This window comes from Phyllostomus hastatus, unplaced genomic scaffold, assembly GCF_019186645.2.
Source record: "Phyllostomus hastatus isolate PE091 unplaced genomic scaffold, TTU_PhHast_1.1 phas_contig_36, whole genome shotgun sequence".
Taxonomy (NCBI): Eukaryota; Metazoa; Chordata; class Mammalia; order Chiroptera; family Phyllostomidae; genus Phyllostomus; species Phyllostomus hastatus.
The window spans coordinates 6,090,205-6,109,523 of NW_025333862.1; the positions used below are offsets into that span (position 1 = coordinate 6,090,205).

General features: G+C 43.3%; 1 protein-coding gene across 11 annotated transcripts in view; it reads left to right on the plus strand.

Moving 5' to 3' along the window:
• The window catches only part of SRGAP2 (SLIT-ROBO Rho GTPase activating protein 2), a 243,238-nt gene that overhangs the window by 159,720 nt on the left and 64,199 nt on the right, over positions 1 to 19,319 (plus strand). For all 11 annotated transcript variants that reach the window (XM_045841327.1, XM_045841328.1, XM_045841330.1 and 8 more), the window contains 3 exons: positions 6,550 to 6,612; positions 13,924 to 14,139; positions 14,743 to 14,871. In XM_045841327.1, the coding sequence (XP_045697283.1) occupies positions 6,550 to 6,612; positions 13,924 to 14,139; positions 14,743 to 14,871 (408 nt within the window). The remainder of the gene's footprint in view (positions 1 to 6,549; positions 6,613 to 13,923; positions 14,140 to 14,742; positions 14,872 to 19,319) is intronic.

The following is a 19,319-nucleotide window of genomic DNA, read 5'->3' on the forward strand; positions in this document are numbered from 1 at the left end:
TACTAAAAAGGGATCTAATTGATTCAACAATTAATTATTTTATGGCTGCTATGTATTCAGCAGTGGTCTAGGTGCATGGAAAACAGAAAGATGCTTTAAAAGTTATAGTCCCTCTTTTATTTGTTTTATTTAGATGACTTCCTATTTTACTAGCTTTGGAATTTGCTTTCCTTTTTCCTTTCTTTTCTTTCTTTTTTTTTTTTTTTACTAAATTCTTCAGATAATTAAACAGGAATATAATTGTGAAACCAGTTATGTTTCAGAAGGCAGCTTCTGAGACAGGTATTGGATTTTAGACTGTGTCGGGGTTCTGACATTTTCTTTAAAAATATGACTTGTCACAGGGAGAGTTGAACTACACCCATCCCTTTGTTTTTTAAAGATTTCATTTATTTATTTTGAGAGAGAGAGGAAGGGAAGGAGAAAGAGAGGGAGAGAAACATGTGTGAGATTAATCAGTTACCTCCCACACACCCCCCGGCTGGGGACCTGGCCAGCAACCCAGTGTTGTGCCGTGACTGGGAATCAAACCTGTGACCTTCCAGTTCAGACACCAGTGCTCAGTCCACTGAGCCACACCAGCCAGGGCACCTGTTCCCTTTTGAGTAAAGGAGTTACAGGTAAGATTAACTTTCATGGTGCTGACAAGCTCAAGGCATTCTATAAAAATGAAATGTGACTGCTTTTATACAAGGCAGTATCATTATAACCTGAAATATATATTAGTAACTTAGAAAGGCAAATTCAAAGAAAAAAGATTTGCTATGTAATAGCTAGATTTTTTTTTTAAATCAGATTTTGTTTCTGGCAAGCTAGACTGTGGAAACCTCTTGGCAGAGATAGAAAAAATTGATTTTTGGACTGGAAAACTAACTTAAGAAATTCCATTTCTGGTAATGACTGAGGTTGGAAGAGTTGTATCCTCAGACATCAGATTAATATCCATCTTTCTCAGTAGATTGTAAACTTTTAAACTATCTGTTTTGTATACTGCTATATTTCTAGTCAAACCACAAGTGCTTGACAAAACAGATGTTCTGTTTGCCAACAAACTCTTTACTGCTCACTCCTTAAAATCCAGTGTTTCCCCCTTGTCAAGATCTAGTGATGAACCTGCCTCTGTCACCTTGAAAGGGCATGTTATTTAGCACCTGTCTTGGTTGGTGGGCTCCAGTCCTTAGCCCATTATTTTCTTTATTAATTCCACAATTATAGTGTACCCAGTCTTTTTAGACATATGTATGACTCATTAATTAATTGTAAGTGAACTTGGTGAGTTATGATTAACAAAAAAAATAAAAAAGAAAAGGATAGGAAATATCAGAATGCACTGCACATAATAAGTACTATTGGAAACATATTACACTGGATTGCAGTTTTTAAAAGGTATCTTTTGAAATCCTGCTCTATTAAAAAGCAAAAACACTTCAGGTATCCCTCTTATGGCAGCTCTCAGCCTACGTCTCTATAAAAGTTTTGCAGTTCAGTATATTTGTATTTAATACTACTTTGGGCTTCCAGGTTATAAAGCCATAACTGTGGCACAGCTTTCCTAGAACCATCATCATGTGGTATCTTAATCAGGGAGTGAAGGCCGCATAGAGAGTCCTTCTACACATACACAAGGAGTGCGGCCAGGGGGAAATCCAGAAGGCCTTCCTGGGCTCTGAGCTCCAGGATCACTACCCACTACCCATGGCGGTCACTCTGTACCACCTGTTTTGATGCACTGAGTTGGGTTGGGGAGAGGACAGTGCTCACCATCACCTAGCACTGGCCCTGGTACCAAACAGCTGCTCCTTTTAGCCCTGCCCTCCCCACCAAAAGCAGTTCAGGCAAATCTCCAGCTCATGAAACTTGGCCTCTTTTAAGTGGTGAGTGAGTGCCCCTGAAGTAGAGGGTCACTCTGCATCTGGTGGTGCTTCAGCTGCCAGAGGTTCATGTGGGGCTTATGTCCCTTCCCTCTGAAATCTATAAATGTTAATTCAGTTTCAAACTTTTTTTTTTTAACAGTTGGTCTCAGAAGTGTCTTTGGATTGGGGAAGGTGTACTAGCACTGATGGAAGGAGATCTCTGCCCTTGACTTTTTTTTTGAAAACTGCTGACACGGGCTCATCGACAGAGAACTAAATGACCCTGTTTCTACCTGCTGACAGACTCGGCCTTGGGACTGGGCTGAAATTAGCTCTCACCACATGGCAGAGATGTGCCTTCCTCTTGTTTTTTTTTCTTTCATACAAATAGGGAATACTATTGTGCCTGTAGAATAATATAGCTTTGTAGTATCTCCCTGATGAGGATTGGTTTTAAAACCTTTCCATAATCAGTGTTCTTTGGGAAATGCTAATAGACAAACCCATCCAAGCTCAGGAAGTGTAGTGAGGCTAAGATGAGTGACCAGCCTAGTGTCCCGGCAGCCCAGACCATGTAGCCTCATGTTTCCTTCCATTTCTTCTGCACTGTCCTTTTGGTGAGTGAGAAGGCTTTGCAATGTTAGCCTTGTGGAAATGAGGCTGAGCAATTCAGTTCTGTTGTGCTATGCTGTTATCTGTTGGAAAAGGAGGATTCCCTACCATTTTGTAAGCACACAGCTGGCAGGAGCTGTTGCAATCTCACTGCCTTCGGATCAGCCCCACCGCAGCAGCAGGCAGAGTGGGGGCTCCTGCGAAACACTCTGGCCAGAGGGTTGTGGTGAGTTTCAGAATAAAAGATCCCTGCCTGAGCACACCGTTGCACTTCCTATCCCATAGGACCAGCTTTGTTAATTGTGTCACATCTCTTTTCTAAATTTAGGCATCTTTTTTTATTCAAACAAAGATTACTATGCAAACATTTAAGAGAAAAACCTCGCCCAAAGTAATTTTTTCCCTCAACTTCTAGTTGGTTTCCTGCAATGTTTAGATGACTCATTCTCTTCCAAGAAATTTTAAAGAAGAGATGCGGGCTGTGTGATAGCACACAAAGACTGTTCTGTAAATTCTCCTTCTTTCCTGCCTACAAACCCCTTGCTTTTTCAATAGAGAAGGGAAAGGCTTTACGGTCTTCGGTCATGTACATGGTCTCAGCAGGTTTTGTTGTTCCCAGGAATAAATGTCCTCCTTGTCTTTGGGTGGGGTCCCCTTATAGTTCCTCAGTTCTGACAACCCCGTCACAGCAGCCAGCACAGAAGCCCTTCCTGGGACACTGGGGCCATGCTTGCCACCAAAGGCACACAGTTAAGGTTTCTGAAATAGAAAATGGACGGCCGTTTTCATCTGTGAAAGGAGAAGTGCTGGCTGTTTCCTGCCTCTCTGTGAGTCAGAATTGCTCTGGATTGCTGGGGGCTTGCTGGCGGCTTCATCGGACACTTTAACTGTGCTAGCTACACATGTGTCCCTGGCCCAGCCCTCAGCCAGAGGGGAGCCTGAAGTCAGGATCCCCTTCAGCAGCCTGTTCAAATAAACAGGGATAATAGTTGAGCTGGTCCTTTTCCAGCTAATCAGTAGTACATGAAAGGAAACATCTGCCTGGGCTTAATTGCTGTTTTATTGGTTATGTTTTTTCTCCCCACCCCATCCCCTCCTCTGGGGGCTGAGTTATTTATGCCATGGGTAAGCAACAAGGTAGAGGACTGGGAGCTTTCTCCTGTAATCTCGGCCATTTAATAAGGAGGTGGTAAGGGAGGGTGGGAGACTGGCAGGAGGAGTTGGTCCAGAGGTAGGAGGGCAGGGCGCTTGCAAGTGATAATCATGGTTACTTCCTGACCTTGTTGCTGACTCTGGGGCTGGTCGGTCAGTCATTTTGCCTCCCTTCACCTCCTTGGACCTCTGCTGCTTCAGTGGAGCTCAGCTGTCCTTGCAGTGGAAAGGAGAGGCTGGTATGTGAGCTCCTAGATTGGATGTGTCAAACTCATTTTCAACGTGGGCCACATCAGCCTCGAGGTTGCCTTCAAAGGGCTGAAGGTAATTTTAGGGCTGTATAAATGTAACTACTTCTTAACAGTTAATGGAGAGCTCGGTGCTGTCACCGGGTAGAAACAAGGTGGAGGGGCAGACTTGGCCTGAGGGCCTTGTGTTTGCCACCTGTGTCCTAGATAAAACTCATTTCCTCTTGTGGCTTCTTCCAAAGGTTGAGGGGCATTGGAAATGGTAAATTGAAGGTTGGCCAGATAAGCCCCAAAGCCATCCATTTTATAGAGCATATTGGTCCCTGATTATTTTCCACTCTAGGGAGTGAAACCAACCAGCCATATCCTGAAGTGGGTGATGTTTGAATCTAACACAGACTCAAGAAGCCAGACAAAAGATCATAAAGAATCATTGAATGGCAGAGGTTGGAAAAGACCTTAAAGAATGTTTACGCCAAAGACTTTTATTTTATGGAAAGGAAAACACAGGCTTAGAGAGATTAACCGAGTTGTCCGAAGTTACTCCTTGATGATGAAGGAACTGGGAATAGAAGACTTGTGATTGCTAATTCAGGGCCCCTTCCACCCTTTATCACACTACCAGGTGTACGAATTCATGTCAACTCACAACAGAAATCACATAGGTTATATTCCATACTTGATTCCATAATGGAAAAGTGGCAGAATATAAACAAAAAATGAAAATGACCGATAAAAACTTTTCTTTTTAAATTTCAAGCTTGCCCTGGACGGTGTAGCTCAGTGGATTGAGCAGCCGGGTCCCCAGTTGGGGGCGTGCGAGAGGCATCCAATTGACGTTTCTCTCACACTTCAAAGTTTCTCTCCCTCTCTTTCTCCTCCTACTCCTCTCTAAAAATAAATAAATAAAATATTTTTAAAATTTTTTTTAGAAGTTCAGGTATACTAGAACCAAAGGACTGCAAATTACAGTAGGATACCATATCAAACTGTCAAGATCAAAAAGTGAAATAGCATTCTTAAAAGTTTCTGGTGGTATTTTAAATGGTACAGTGGTTGTTCAAGGGCAATTTAATGATATAAGTAAATAGTCTTTGACTCAACAGTGTTACTTCTAGGAGAAAATAATGAAAGGTATGCATAGATTATATACAAAGTGATTTAATATAGCTTGTTCTATCAAAAAAATTTGCAAACAAAGTGAACGTCCCAGAATAGGAGCTATGTCAATATAATCTATTGTGATGTTATAGAAGAAGAAGAATGTGTAAGGAAATGTTTACAACATGTATTTAAGTGATAAGTTATATGTGTATAATGTAATCCCAATCTCATGAAAATCATAGAAGATTAGAAAAATATGTAACAAAGTCTAGAGTGATGATTTCTTAGTGGGAGTTACTTTTTCTTTTTCTTTTTTTTTTTTAGGTTTTCTACTGTTTTATGTATTACAATAAACTTATTCCTTTTGTAGTCAGAAAAAAGTATTCTTAAAGTCATACATTTTGAAAACAGCAAGATCTTCAGTGATTGTGTGTCTGACATGCAAGACCTTTATTTGCCTGGGAACTGAGCAGTGTCGGGAGTAGTGTTATGCCTTCTGGTAAGAAGGTGGTGGTATCTGATTTTTAGTAGAAGAGAACTAAAAGGAGCTGGTAGAAGATAAAATGAAGGCTCCCTTCTCAGAGGCCCAGTAATGCCAATCAGTTTAATTTCCTGCTCTTTGGGGCTTGGCATAAAATACTCAGTATAGAAGGCGAGGCTCTTCCTTTCTGTGCCCTCATCCTTCTCAATTTCAACTGTTCTCTCTGGTGCAGTTAGATGCCAGTTCTGAGTGACAGCAGCAAAAAACCTGAGAGCCACCACTGCTTAGGATTAACCAGTTGGCAACCCCTTAACATGTATTATCAGCATCGAGTAACATCGTAGCTCATCGCACAACCAGTCTACATTGGAGTACCACTGCCCTTGGTGTTTGGGGTTGAGATAGAGCAAGAAAGGGGCCTAATTTCTTCTTGCTTGAAGGTTCCTTTTTAGTTGGGTATTTTGAAGTCCTTGGATTTTTTTTAAAGATTTTATTTATTTATTTTTAGAGAGAAGGGGAGGGAGGGAGAAAGAGGGGGAGTGAAACATGAGTGTGTACTCACACCCCCTACTGGGGACGTGGCCTGCAACCCAGGCATGTGCCCTGATTGGAAATTGAACCAGCGACACTTTGGTTCACAGACCCGTGCTCAGTCCACTGAGCTACACCAGCCAGGGCCTGAAGTCTTTGGATGCTTACATACTTCTTCTGATCTCATCCTATTTTATACCTTACTTTCCTCCACAGTTCTCAGAGTCTCCAAGAAAACTTGTTCCACCTAACAACAGTTACTAAGTAGGATTGTGGCATTCGGGCCTGTTCTTTGGGGACTAATTGAGAAATCAAGACTACAACCCATTTTTCCTCCACACGATTGCCTTTGCTAGGCTATAGAAGGGGCACATTTCATTTTATTAAAATTCTTTGAGTAATCCAACCATAATTGGGTCTGATCGGAGTGGTTATCTGATTTGCTAGATTAAATAGTGGGCCTTAATTGAGTCTGTGTTATTTGTAGAGCCAATGCTGCTCTTGCCTCTGTTGCCCCCTCCTTCCTCCTTCTGTTTCCCAATTAACCTTCATTCCTCTTTCGTTGCAGAGTAAAGAAGTCGGCCAGCAGCTCCAAGATGATTTGATGAAGGTCCTGAATGAGCTATACTCGGTAAATCAGATGGGTTGTCTGGCTCTTTAACAAGCAGAGGGAAGGAGCATTTGGCAGTCTGTGGCCATAGTCACGTCAGCAACAGAACTGAGCCGAGGTTGAGGACAGTGCATGGTCCCCTTTGAGGGTGCCTCCACCCATCTCTTTTTTACACTCCCATTTTCAAACCAGAATGAGCCAAAAACACTTTCTCAAAAAAAGATCCCTTTTCAACTGTGGCTGCTAGAGACCTAGAGACCAGCCGAGTCTTAGGTCACCAGCATAACCAATCCCATTCGCAGCCAACCAGGGACCCCAAACCTAATGGCAAGGAACACAGCCTGCCTTGCACAATTAATATGTGTGTGCTGGAAAGGTTTGTGGTTCAAGGTTTTACATCAGTTCTTGGATTGATCTACCTGTTTGAGACTAGAGTGAGTGCTCTAGAGGGAAGCATAGAGTCCTAAATGCCTGTAATATGAGGGACCAGTTCAAGTAGAGAGAGCTTTCCATCAACTCCCTGGGCTTTCATAAAGGCCAAGCTCAGTGAAGGGGCAGGTTTGGGGCTTGGAGAAAAAAAAACAGTTCTGAAAGAACTGGCACTTCAAGCACATGATGCCTGTGGCTGATGAGTGTTTCTTCATGCACAAAGAGGTGGTGGTGGGTGTTCTTCCCCCAGCCATGTTTCATTAATTATAATTAAAACACACATGCACACCAAAGAAATTCCTATTTCAGTTGTGCAGTTAAAGCCTCCCAGGGCCTCTTGGCTAGTGGAGCTGTGCCAGACCTTTGTGTCATTCTCCAGGGTTACCCCATCCTGTTTTGGAGGTGAAATTGATTTCCTGTGTTTACTTGCTTATTTCCTCCCTTCCTTCCTTTTTCCCTTCTTTCTTTTTTTTTTCTCTAAATTCACAGGAAGACAGTCAGTGGTCACATGCATCACAGGCATTTGGGATCAGAGAATTGCATGTTCTTGACCAAAAGTCTAGGTGTGGCCATTTTGTCATGGCAACCATTAAACAAGTAAATAGGGTAGTCATCAGACTTGTCTCCAGTGACGCTTAGTGTGTTTGGAATTTCTGCTCTGTGACTCTTCTGCTCTAAAGCCAAGTAGATAGAGAGTACCCTTTGGTTTCCTTGCCAGGTTTTCATTTCTCTCAAATGAAGTTAAGGCTTGTTAGAAGTAGAAGCACATTGACTTGGACCATTTTCAGACTGGATGAGTTTCCTGAACCCCTGGTCTTTTTAATGCTGTACTTCTGTTCTTTATTTTTAGAGCATCTTCTAGGCACCAAAAAGAGCTATTATTACTCCTTTCTTCTGCAAAGGATGCACTAAGATAGAAAATGACACATGTAGTCATTGTATGAGTCCTTCTGCTTTCCTGTAAACATCTTGGGCTTCTGCTATTTGCTGTTTCTGGGGAGGAGTAGGTTGGATAACCAGCAAACCCCAAACTAATTCAAATCCAGCATGCCACATTCTGCAGTGCAGCAGAGGAGGAGTGGTATCGAGGGATCTGTTAGCATTAGCCAGAGTCCTAGATCTCCTTGTCTGCTAAGATTAAAAATAATAATAAGCCAAGGGTATAATTTGGTGTGGAGTGAGGAGGAAAACCCTGGCACTTGCTCTGTTGGGCACTGTACAGCCACAGACAATGCAGGCATGCAGATTGAGAGTTGGCTGTGTGTGGTATCCCCTGCCGTCAGGTGAATTGACATACACTCTTATAATCTGTCTGAGGCCAAAATAAAATTTGATATTTTCCTGTAGTGGGCAGTAGGAAGGGAAAAAAAGAGAGGACACTGGAAAGTTCCAGGGAAGGCAGTGATTCTCTGGCAAGGTGGCTTTTTACCCCCAAGGGGACATTTGACAATGTCTGCAAATGCTTTTGGTGGTCAGAGCTGGGGTCGGGGGTGCTGGAGATAAGAATGTGACTGAAATCCTATAATGCACAGGACAGCCTTCCACAACAGAAAATTAATGTGCCTGAAATGTCAGCCATACCAAGATTGAAAAACCCTGGTGGTCTATGACTCGCACCTCCTGAATTAGATAGCCCAGATTCTCTCCAGTCTACCATTAGCTACATGGTCTTGGGGACACTCTGTGACCCAGGTCTCCACCTGCCATGTGCTGGTGTCTCTGTGTCCTGGCGATGGGGGTTGGGGTCACCTTCCTGAAATGTCAGGCTACACTTAAAGGTCAAATGATTTTGCAGATTCTGTAGGCCACTAGAATGTTCAGAGAGTAAAATCATGAGTTGTTTCTTCTTGAGGGTGACATAAGCACCATGGCTTTAGAGGGACCAACTATTCCTATTTGCCTAGGACTAAAAGGCTTCCTAGGACATGAGACTTTTTCAGTGCAGAACCCTGGAAAGTCCAGGGTAAACCAGGCCCATTGGTCACCCTACATGGGACAGTGGTTTCATCAGGTAGGAACTTGGGACCACTGTATGCTGGATTTGGGAAGCTACTTGCTGTGTTCTCTCTCTCTCTCTCTCTCTCTCTCTCTCTGGAAAGAAGGGAACATGGGAGGGCTTCTTGTAAAGAGCTTTCCCCTTATCTGCTCTTCCGGAAGCCATGTAAGGGTCTCTCATTTCAGTGACTGTAGGCAACAAAAGTTTTTTGTGAGCATGAGATAAAGGAAATCAAGGTTATAAGGAACCACCATATTTAGCGTTTTTCTTACCTTGCCTCTAACAGCCATAAGTACTTCTTTTGCCAAGGCTGATTGCCAAGGGGTTGATAATTTAAGTACTTTTGAATCTTCACGATCCAAAAACAGGGCCCAGGTGTTCCCAGATAAACATACCTTTAGTAAAGAGGCCTGGACTCCCTAAGTGGCCAGCTGCTCCTCTATACTTTCCTCTTTTCTGCCTGAAAGGCCTTTGGTTTCCCTGATTTGGCCTCTGTGTGAGGGGCTGCTTCCCACAGCTGCTGCTCAGAGTGCGATCTCAGTGAGCGTTCCCCACGTGTCCCCACCCCACCCCCCATAATAAATGAGCTGGCTAGTTTGTAGGCTATGGCATACATAGTAGTTTTCATGTTCTGACTGATGATCCAAGAATGCCTTTGAAGTCAGAGCTCCCTGCTTCCCAAAGAACTCTGGAATTCTCTGCCTCAGTTGTACTCAGGAGCTGTATCTGGAAAAGGCAGGGAAGCCCCCCTCCCTCCCCAGGAAGGAGTATATGTGGGGCCACTAATGCCACATGGATTGGATGAATAGGAAGAGTTGAGGGAAGCCCTAAAATTGAGAAAGAAGGAAGAGGTGTTGGGACTTGGAGGGTATTGGTGCCCCACAAGTTTTACGCCTCTAAGTATTCCTTCTGATTATAGCCTTCTTGATTTGGTGCAGCAGCTGTCTGCTAGGGAGCCATGGCTGGTATTTAGCACCTGCTCCCTTGAAACAATGTCAGTCTGATAGTCCCCAACTCTGCTTGCTTGTGTCCGCAGCACTGGCCACTAAGGATGCAAAGACAAATAAGAGATGTCCCTGAACTCAAGGCACTTAGTTTTCATAGAAGAGACAGAAAAAAAAAATAAAGCTGGAAGTGAAATATATAAGACATGTCTGCACAGAGGAGGGACGTAAAGTCAGACTCCCTGAAGAGATTCTTGAACTGGATCTTAATTGCCAAGAACTCTTTTTTTGTTCCCTTTTTGTTGCATCCTGTTCTTGTTTCATGATGCATTGTTTTCATTTCTCATTGATCTCTCTAGGGATATTATTGATGGATTGTTATTGAAGTTTTTTCTTTCTGTGTACTTTCTGTTCTAAATTGGTTGTTTGGTCTTTCATATTAGATATTTTCCCTAAATGTTTAATAACCTTTAGCTGCCTGCTTATATTTTAAAGTGAGGTACTGAAAAGCTGGTTGGAAGTTCTGGGTGGACCTGGCTTTTACTGCAGGGCAAGGGAATCCCACCTGTGGCCCAGGATGGCTATGAATGCAGCCCAACACAAAATCATAAATTTACTTAACACATTATGAGATTTTTTGTTGTTGTTTTCGCTAGTGTTCGTGTATTTAATGTGTAACCCAAGACAACCCTTCTTCTTCCAGTGTGGCCCAGAGACGCCAAAAGTTTGGACACCCATGCAAGGATGATCTGATGGGCCTGTGTTCTTGGGGAAGACCAGTATTTCTAGAGCTTTTGTCTTGGATCGTCAGATTCCCCAGATAAGGCTCTCTATCTCCCACCTACCTTTGGGGGCCAAGTTGTGTAGAGGCCTGGGCCATCTCAACATTCATGGCAGAATTTTCAGTTGATGCTCCTGGAACCCAAATTCAGTACTCGTATCCTCAGCTGAGCCTGCTGTCCTCGCTTTAGAGACTCTCCCTAAGAGTGTAAACCTCTAGTCTTCCACTGCAGAAGCCAGGGGAAGGGATCTGGGAGTCAGACTGTTCTCAGGCTTTTAGTTTCTTTTGTTTCTAGCTCCACATTTATCCCTCTGCCACCAATTCCCCTTCGGGCCTTTGTGCTTCTAGGCTCTCTCTACTTCTGGTTTAGGGCTCAGTAGGTCAGTTAGTACTTGCCTCCTGCTCTTCATCTTCCACTTTTGTTCTTTTTGTTTTTCTTAATTTATACAAAAAATAATAGTGATAAAAACTCCTGTTATTTTAGTGTAGCTTTGGGAGGGAACAGAGCTAAAGACATGAATTCAGTATTATAATTTTCAAAGTAAAGTTAATTCTCTTTGTAGAACTGAGGGTTTAGATTTGAGGTTTTTTTTCTAGTTCTTATTTGCCTCACTATACCTATTTCCCCAAGCCCTATTTTGGCGATTGTTTTGTCATCACGTATTCAAACGTCAGCCTTTGGACTCCTCAGTTCTCCCTTGGGTCGGAGGACAGAAGTTATGCTTCTCTGTCTCCACAGAAGAGAGATTCGGTGTCATTGAGTCGCTTGGGCGACACTGATTATAAAACCACCATTGTCTACATGACATACTTCCCAGCTCTGAAGATGAGAAGGAAACACAAAAGAAGTGGTGGTTTCCCTTAGGAATTTAGAGTTTTTAAGATGAGGTAGTGTTTTATTCTTTTACGAGAGTTCTTTAAGTTCTTTAGGGGAGAGGAGCAATATAAATTGTTGGTTTTTATTTCTTCATGTGTTGTCTTGTTGCCATGAATCCTTTGAGTTCTTTTTTGTCTCTTATGTTTAGTTATAGTGTTTCCTATTTATTTATTATGTATCTTCATGAAATAGAAAACCACTTTCTTAGAAATCATTCACTTTTGACTTTGAATGCCTCGGTCACATTCAGGTGCAGAAAGAGAAAAGGGAGCCTCCTGTCTACCCTCCTTCACCCAGGATACCGGGTGCCTCTTTCTCACTTCCTAGACAGTCTGGAAACCTGGCGGGCTGTTTGAATTACCTAGAAAGGTTTTTAATGCTCTCAGAATTAAATATCATTTCTCCTGTGTAGAGAATATACAGAGAAGGTCTTATACTTATGGGAAATTATGTCAGGTTCAAAATAAGGTGAAGTTGATATAAAACATTCTGTATCCAAAATGAGACATTATTTAAACTGGGATGTACTTTGGTTTTGTAATTGTCCCAATATTCTTTATTCCTTTGTCTATCCCTAGCTGATTGTAAGGTATTAGTATACCCACAAAGTTCCTCTCACCCAGAATTTGTCAACCTCGGCACCATGGACATTTTAGACCAAGTAATTCTTTGTTGGGTGGACTGTCCTGCACATAGGGTGTGTAGTAGCATCCTGGCTTCTACCTACTAGATGCCAGTAGCAAGCTTCAAGCTGTGACAATAAAAAATGTCTCCAGGCAGTACCAAATATCCCCTGGGGACCAAATTAGCCTTTATTTGAGGCCACTGATTTAACTCAAGTCTATAAATGAAACCAATTTTTCTTTCCAAGTCTCTCTTTTCTAAACTTAACCTTTCCTTCCAATGAATCCAGCTGTGGTTCCAAGCAGAGGGGAGACACTGGTGCTTAGTGGCTGAGACTGTGGACTTTGTGGCCTGACAGACCTGGGTTTGAATCCTGAGTCTGCCATGAACTGGCTGGTGACCTTGGATGTGATAGTTCAGCTCTTCGCATCTCAGTTTTCTCATCTTTAAAAGTAGAAATCATAACACGTCTTCTGTAGAGCTGTTGTGAGGATGTGCTCTCCTCTGTTGTGCAGTCCCCCGCCTCCACGTGTACACACACACACACACACACACACACACACACCCAACTTCTGTATTCTGTAATTCTCCCTTAGAGAAATTTCATGGCATCAAAAGTATCAGCGTTCTTGAACTTCAACTTGCTTAGTCTATTGCCAAGCATTTTTAATTCTCATACAGAAGCTAGAGGCTCCCTGTGTGGTAACAGAAAGTTCCATCGGGGAAGAGTATGTACCTTGTGGCTGAAAGTAGTATGTTTGGGAAGACTGGATACAAATGCAAGTCCCAGGCTTCCTGGCCGCCTCATTACGAAAAGGGATGAGACTCCCAGATAATTGCTTTGGTAGAAAATGAGAAAATTGTATCCCTCCCCTTTTGTACTACTTTCTTCCTGTGACAGTTGCAGTCTCACTTGATGTGGATTTTATTCCTTCTCAGGCTCTTACCTGAATTATTGTGCAGGTTTACAGTTTTCACAGGGTTGTTGTCCAGATCACAGGATTGCTATGACGATGAAATTTGAAAACACAAATGTGTATGTGTGGAGCACTCGGCACAAAGCCAGGAGCATACGAAGTGCTCAGGAAGCAGTAGCTACCATTGCTATTGCTGCTGCTTTTCTGATTGCTGTGAGAGAGGGCGTTTGATCAGTATAAAGCAGAACCAGTCGGGTCCCCAGGAAAGAGCCAGTGGAAAGAGCTTTGGAGCCTTTCCCCTCTTCGCAATTTTATATCTGAAAGGTCCGAAAAGTATAGGTTACTCCATAGGCTATGCTGCCCTCTTCAGGGTTTCTCACCAGGCTTTGTTCTGGGGTCTGAGTGGCAGTATTGTTTCCTACCCAGTTGGCATTGTGAGATGACTAAGCGATAGAAATTATTTGGCCAATATAAAAGAGTAATGATTACAAATGTTAATAAATTCAAGTAAATAATACATGATGGATGGCATGAAATCATTTTAGCAATAAGGCATGTTGGCTCAGTTCAAATCCTGCTTTCTGTGCTTCGGGGTGGTCTTTAAAATATAATGTTAAAGTTCACTTCAAACAGGAGTTTTTCCCTTCAGGGTGTGAAGATACTGCTCCATGGGGAAGAGGTCCTGCTAAGCTTGTTAGTCTGTAAAGCAGAGAATTGACCCCACGGGCCTGATCCCTGGGGTGGGGGCGGATGGTGTCTTGCAGGTCATGAAGACATATCACATGTACAATGCTGACAGCATCAGTGCTCAGAGCAAGCTGAAAGAGGCAGAGAAGCAGGAGGAGAAGCAAATTGGCAAATCAGTAAAGCAGGAGGACCGGCAGACCCCACGCTCCCCTGATTCTTCATCCAACATTCGCATTGAGGAGAAGCATGTCCGGAGGAGCTCAGTGAAGAAGATTGAGAAGATGAAAGAGAAGGTGCGTGCGCGTGCTCTGGCGATGGTAGGGGGCAGGGAGGAACATTCTGGAAGTCAGGCCTAATAGGAATCGCCCATTAGGTACAGAGGCAGAACAAGGAAGCTCTAGCTTCTTTCCGTGCCTGACGACCAAAAGTGGGTCCTTGCTATCTGCCCCAGAGGGAACCCTAGGTGTTGGGAAGGACCTGGGCATGTGGGCTCCTGGTTTTTCACCTGTAGCAGATAAACAAGTGCGAGTAGTCACCTTTCCCAAGCCTGGGAGGGGACTGTAGACCTAGGGTTTGGCTTCAGGTGTCAGGTGCTCAAGGACAGATGTAATGACACCTCCTTCAGGGTAGCCATGCAAGGATGGAGAAAGGTATTTGCAGATAGAACGGAAGTGGGACATGCAACTAAAGTAGGGAGCCTCATTAACCTTTCCTGGGTTGATCTACATTATGCCCTTGAATCTCATTAAACAGAATTAGAACCCAATTTAAGGAAGATGCGCATAGGGAGTAGCAGCACAATTGTGGTTCTTGAATGTACTGTACTTTCATCTTTTAGAGAACAGTCTCCTCTTTAAAAAAAAAAAAGTAAAATTGAACTTTTGTTCTCTTTTCAGCGCCAAGCCAAGTACACAGAGAATAAGCTGAAGGCCATTAAAGCCCGGAATGAGTACTTACTGGCTTTGGAGGCAACCAACGCATCAGTCTTCAAGTACTACATCCACGACCTGTCTGACCTTATTGATGTAAGTGCTTAAAGCTGGGGGCTCAGGGGTGCCTCTTCCTGGTTTCAGAGATCTGGCCAGGCGTTCCCCAGTTCTATTGCTCAGGCATCTCAGAGCATTTTGAGAACTTGCAAAGTTGCCATGATCTATCAGGGGGCTTACCATGGACCAGGTGCTGGGTGAAGCACTTCACACTTTATCTCCTTCAGTTTTCACTAAACTCCTGGGGGGGAAGGCATTATTATCTCCATTTTTACTATTAGATTCACAAAGTTCAGATGACTTACCCAGACTCAGCCAGTAAGTGACAGAGGCAAAAATTGTACCTAGGTCTGATTACTAACCCATGCTCTTAAGCACTGTGAAGTCTGTCTCCCTTAAATCAGCTGCTTGCACATAGACGTGAGGGGCAGGTAAAGAATTAGAATGCCATCCATACCTTACCTTTGTATGACTCAGTATTTCTCAGGATTATCTCATTTGATTGTCATATGGCCCTTTTGAATCAGTATCATTATCTTCAGTCTGGCAGGCAAGAATTCTATCACTGGAACACCTATGCGCTGACCTATTTTCATTTTGTAGATAAGGAATGGAGGGGTCAAGAGGGTTACCTGCCCAAAGGTACACTGCAAATTAAGGTCCTAGTCAGGAAGGTAACCAGATGTCCCTGACACGTGGCCCATACCTCTTGATAAGTGGCACCAAGACAGTGAGAGAAGTAGGATAGTAGACACATGTTGGTTTGCATGGGGCAGGACAATGAGTAAGTTTTTTACTTTGGCCTTATGGGTCAGCCTTGGCCTTATTTATTCTGCTGCTTCCCCTCAAACCGTATAGTGGTTGAGTGTTGCAATATCCCCCACCTGCAGGCTCCTCTCTGACCCAATTCCGAGTCAGTCCTGACTGAGGCTACTTAGGGATCATTAGAGTGAGGGGCCTGGAACCAGCTGACCTAGCATCAGCATCCCAGTCTCCAGGGCCTCCGACAGACAGATGCTGGCTAGTCTTCTGTCTAAGGCCTGATGTTTGCCTCTGGCTGTCAGCGGGCAGCTGCTGAGCTTTGCAAGCCTCTGGCCAGAGCTCTCACACTTCCTTGCCTGCCTTGGTTTCTCCACAGAAAAACCTGCCACACTTCACAATATCATGCGGAGTCCTGGTCTGAGATTTGCCTAACTAGCTGGATAAGCTGGGGCTTGTCACTTAGCTGTTTTGGAACTACCTTTGTCTCCACTCCCGCCTCTCCTCTGGCAGACTGAAGAACTGGTCTAGATCTGGATTTAAATCTGGTGTCTCATCAGAATTGCTGTGGGGCACTTTTCTAAAATACAGGTTCCTGTCTCCCTTCAGGCAGGGGTTTTTGACTCAGTAAGTTTCAGACTTTTAACGCCCTGGATGTCATTGTCTCGCCGAGTAAGTGGAGCCCTGATCCCCATTCAGGTTCCTCTTTGTTCTCTCTGCTTGTTGATGCCAATCTGAACACTGTCCTTCAGTGGAGGTCAGAGCCCTGAGCGGATCCTTTCTCCTCCTGGGGGAATTGCTCCTCACTGGGAGAGAGGCCTCTTCTCAGCATGAGGGAAAGAATTACTTCTTTCTTGTGCTCAGTGTCTGCCACTTGTCTGCCTTTGGTAAAGTAAAAAGTCAGACTGCAGCAGTCCACCAGCCTCTTCTACCATTTGGTCCTTTTCTCTTTCTTTTGCCCCCAGGGAAACTTTGTTAGTCATAACCTTTGCGATTCATAGACCCTCCATCAGATGTTAGTAGGTGTTTTAACCTCAGTCTAAGAAGCAAGCTATTTTGGACCTTATTCTCCTCATTTTAAAAAATAACTGTTAAGAGCCCACCTTCACAGAATGCCCGCCAGCCTCCTTAGCGCTCAGCCAGGCCGTGGGTCTGGGTTGCTGTGAGCCAGGCCCAGTTGCCAGCGTTCCAGGCTGCTCAGAGGCTAAAGCTGCTCTTGTTTTATTTTGTTTGATGTTTGTTTTGTTTTTGTTTTTCCTAAGATGAGGACAGTTAATTACTCTTTAAGAAAGGCTGATAACATTTTTCTGCCTTATAAACATTCAGTAAATATTTATTTGAGGTGAGGCCGTGTGCTCAGAGGTACAAAAGGAATAAAAGAGTTTTCGCCCTAGAGGCATCCATAGATACACAGACAGGTAACTTCTGTGTCATGGGCTCGCTGCAGCGCCAGAGCGAAGCGCACGGCCCTGGGACAGTGTTTTTCAGACCATAGGTCATGATCCATTGGAGGAGTCATGAAATCACTTTTTTGAATGACTAAAAGATGATTCATATTTTTGAATAATGATTCATTTTTTTAATGAATAAACTAGAATAGAATAGAATAGAATAGAATAGAAAAGAAAATAATCAGGGCACATCACACTGGTCAAGTTCAGTTATATTTGGTGAAACTCATGCTAGGTAAGTGTTTATGCTTGCACACCTATGGATGTGTATGTGCATGCATGCACGTGTGTGTGACAATATAAGATATATTTCTGAGCCCTGGCTGGCATAGCTCAGTGGATTGAGCGCAGGCTGCGAACCAAAGTGTTGCAGGTTCGATTCCCAGCCAGGGTACATGCCTCGGTTGCAGGCCATAACCCCACAGCAACCGCACATTGATGTTTCTCTCTCTCTCTCTCTTTCTTCCTTCCCTCTCTAAAAATAAATAAATAAAATCTTTAAAAAACAAGATATTTCTTAATGTGAGTTGGAGACCAAAAAGGTTTGAGTCACTACACTAAGAACAGAAGAAGACCTCTTAGTCTCCTCTCAAAGCTCCGGGAGGGCAGGAACCAGGTCTTCTGTTCACCTTCATATACATGCGTAGTACATAGCTGCAGAGCTTAATACATAGCTGAGCACATGATGATGATTTCCTAAGCCAAGATTTTTTTCCATTTTGTGCCTTTTAATAACATTCTGAGATATATTTTATATACAATGACTGAATTTAAGTGTTACAGTTTCAAAAGTTCTGATAAATTCGTACGTCTTTATGTACCTATGTAACATACATCTCCATAAAGAAATAGAATATTTCCTTCACCTTAGAAAGTTCTTTCCTATTTCAGTCAGTTCCCCTTCCCAAGGCAGCCACTGTTCTGAGTTCTTTTCCTGTAAATTAGTTTTGTTTCTTCTAGAACTTCACAAAATGGTTTATATAGTATATGCTTTTTTTTTGTATCTGGCTTTTTTTGCCCAGCATGATGTTTCTCAACTTAATCTACGTTACTGCATATGTCCGTAGTTAATGCCTTTTTTTTCTTGCTGCTCTATGCAATACAAATGGCCAGAAGGTTGCTTTGATAGTGAGCCAATAGCACAGGAGTGAGTGGTGAGCCTGGGCACCGTGGCATTCTGATCTTGAGCGCATACAGAACTTGCTTTAAGACATGGGGTGAATCTCGTTCCAATCTATGCCATCTGTGTGATGCCTTCTTCTGAGGGAGTTGAAGCTCAGTGTTTGCTGAAGGCTTTGAGGATGAGTGAAAAGTCATTTTTGTCAATGCCAGTACATTGGCACAAGGACTAGCCTTTGGCTTCTCTTTAAAATACAGTATAAGATTTAAGATTTAAATCTTAAAATTAAGATTTAAGCTCAGACTGTAGCAGCCCACGTGAGGCATTTGACACACACCAGGAAAACTTGACTCCAGGCCAGAAGGACTTTTTGAGCTGACTGGGTGGAGTCAAAGAGCTCTAGACTCATTGGAATGTGATGTTCCTTCGCCTCACTCCTGCAGCTCTCTCACCCCAGGAGCAGGTGGGTGAACGAAGAACAGGGCATTGTCCTCATGCCTACCTGGGCTGTTGTGCATGCTCTGTCCACGGGTAGATGATCTGAGACGCCACGTATACCCAAGTCAGACGTGAAGGAACTCGGCTTTCTGAATATGACATTTTTCTCTTCTGTGTGAACTTGAAGTGAGTGTTATGAAACACCCTAGGCCTTCTTCTCTAGGGGCTATCAGCTAGTAAATGAGCTGTCAATTCAAGTCATCACACATCTGGGTGGGCTATCATTAAAGTCTTATAAAAATTTGAGTTCCCCTGGGAGAGTTCCATCAAACATCTATCTAATCCAGAAATGGCCAAGGGAGCCTGATGTGGCCACGAACTCATCAAAAACCATGGAAAGCACACTTTGGTCCCATTGTGAGCAAAATGATGCCTACCTCAATTCACTGGGGGTGGGGATGAAATACAGGGTGAGGAAAAGGGGGTTTACAGTAATTCTTATGGAAAATAATATAATAATTAATAAATAATAGTACAAGAATGAACTCAGTGTTTTGCATACTCACAACTGTAAACCTACTTTTGTTCCACCCTATATTCAAATCTCATTTACCTAACATTGCCAGGAATTACATCTTTGCTAATGCCTCAATTCTGGCTGTTCTCTAGCAGATATGTGTATAGCAAAAGCTGTGGAAAACCTGTTTTGCATCTCCCTG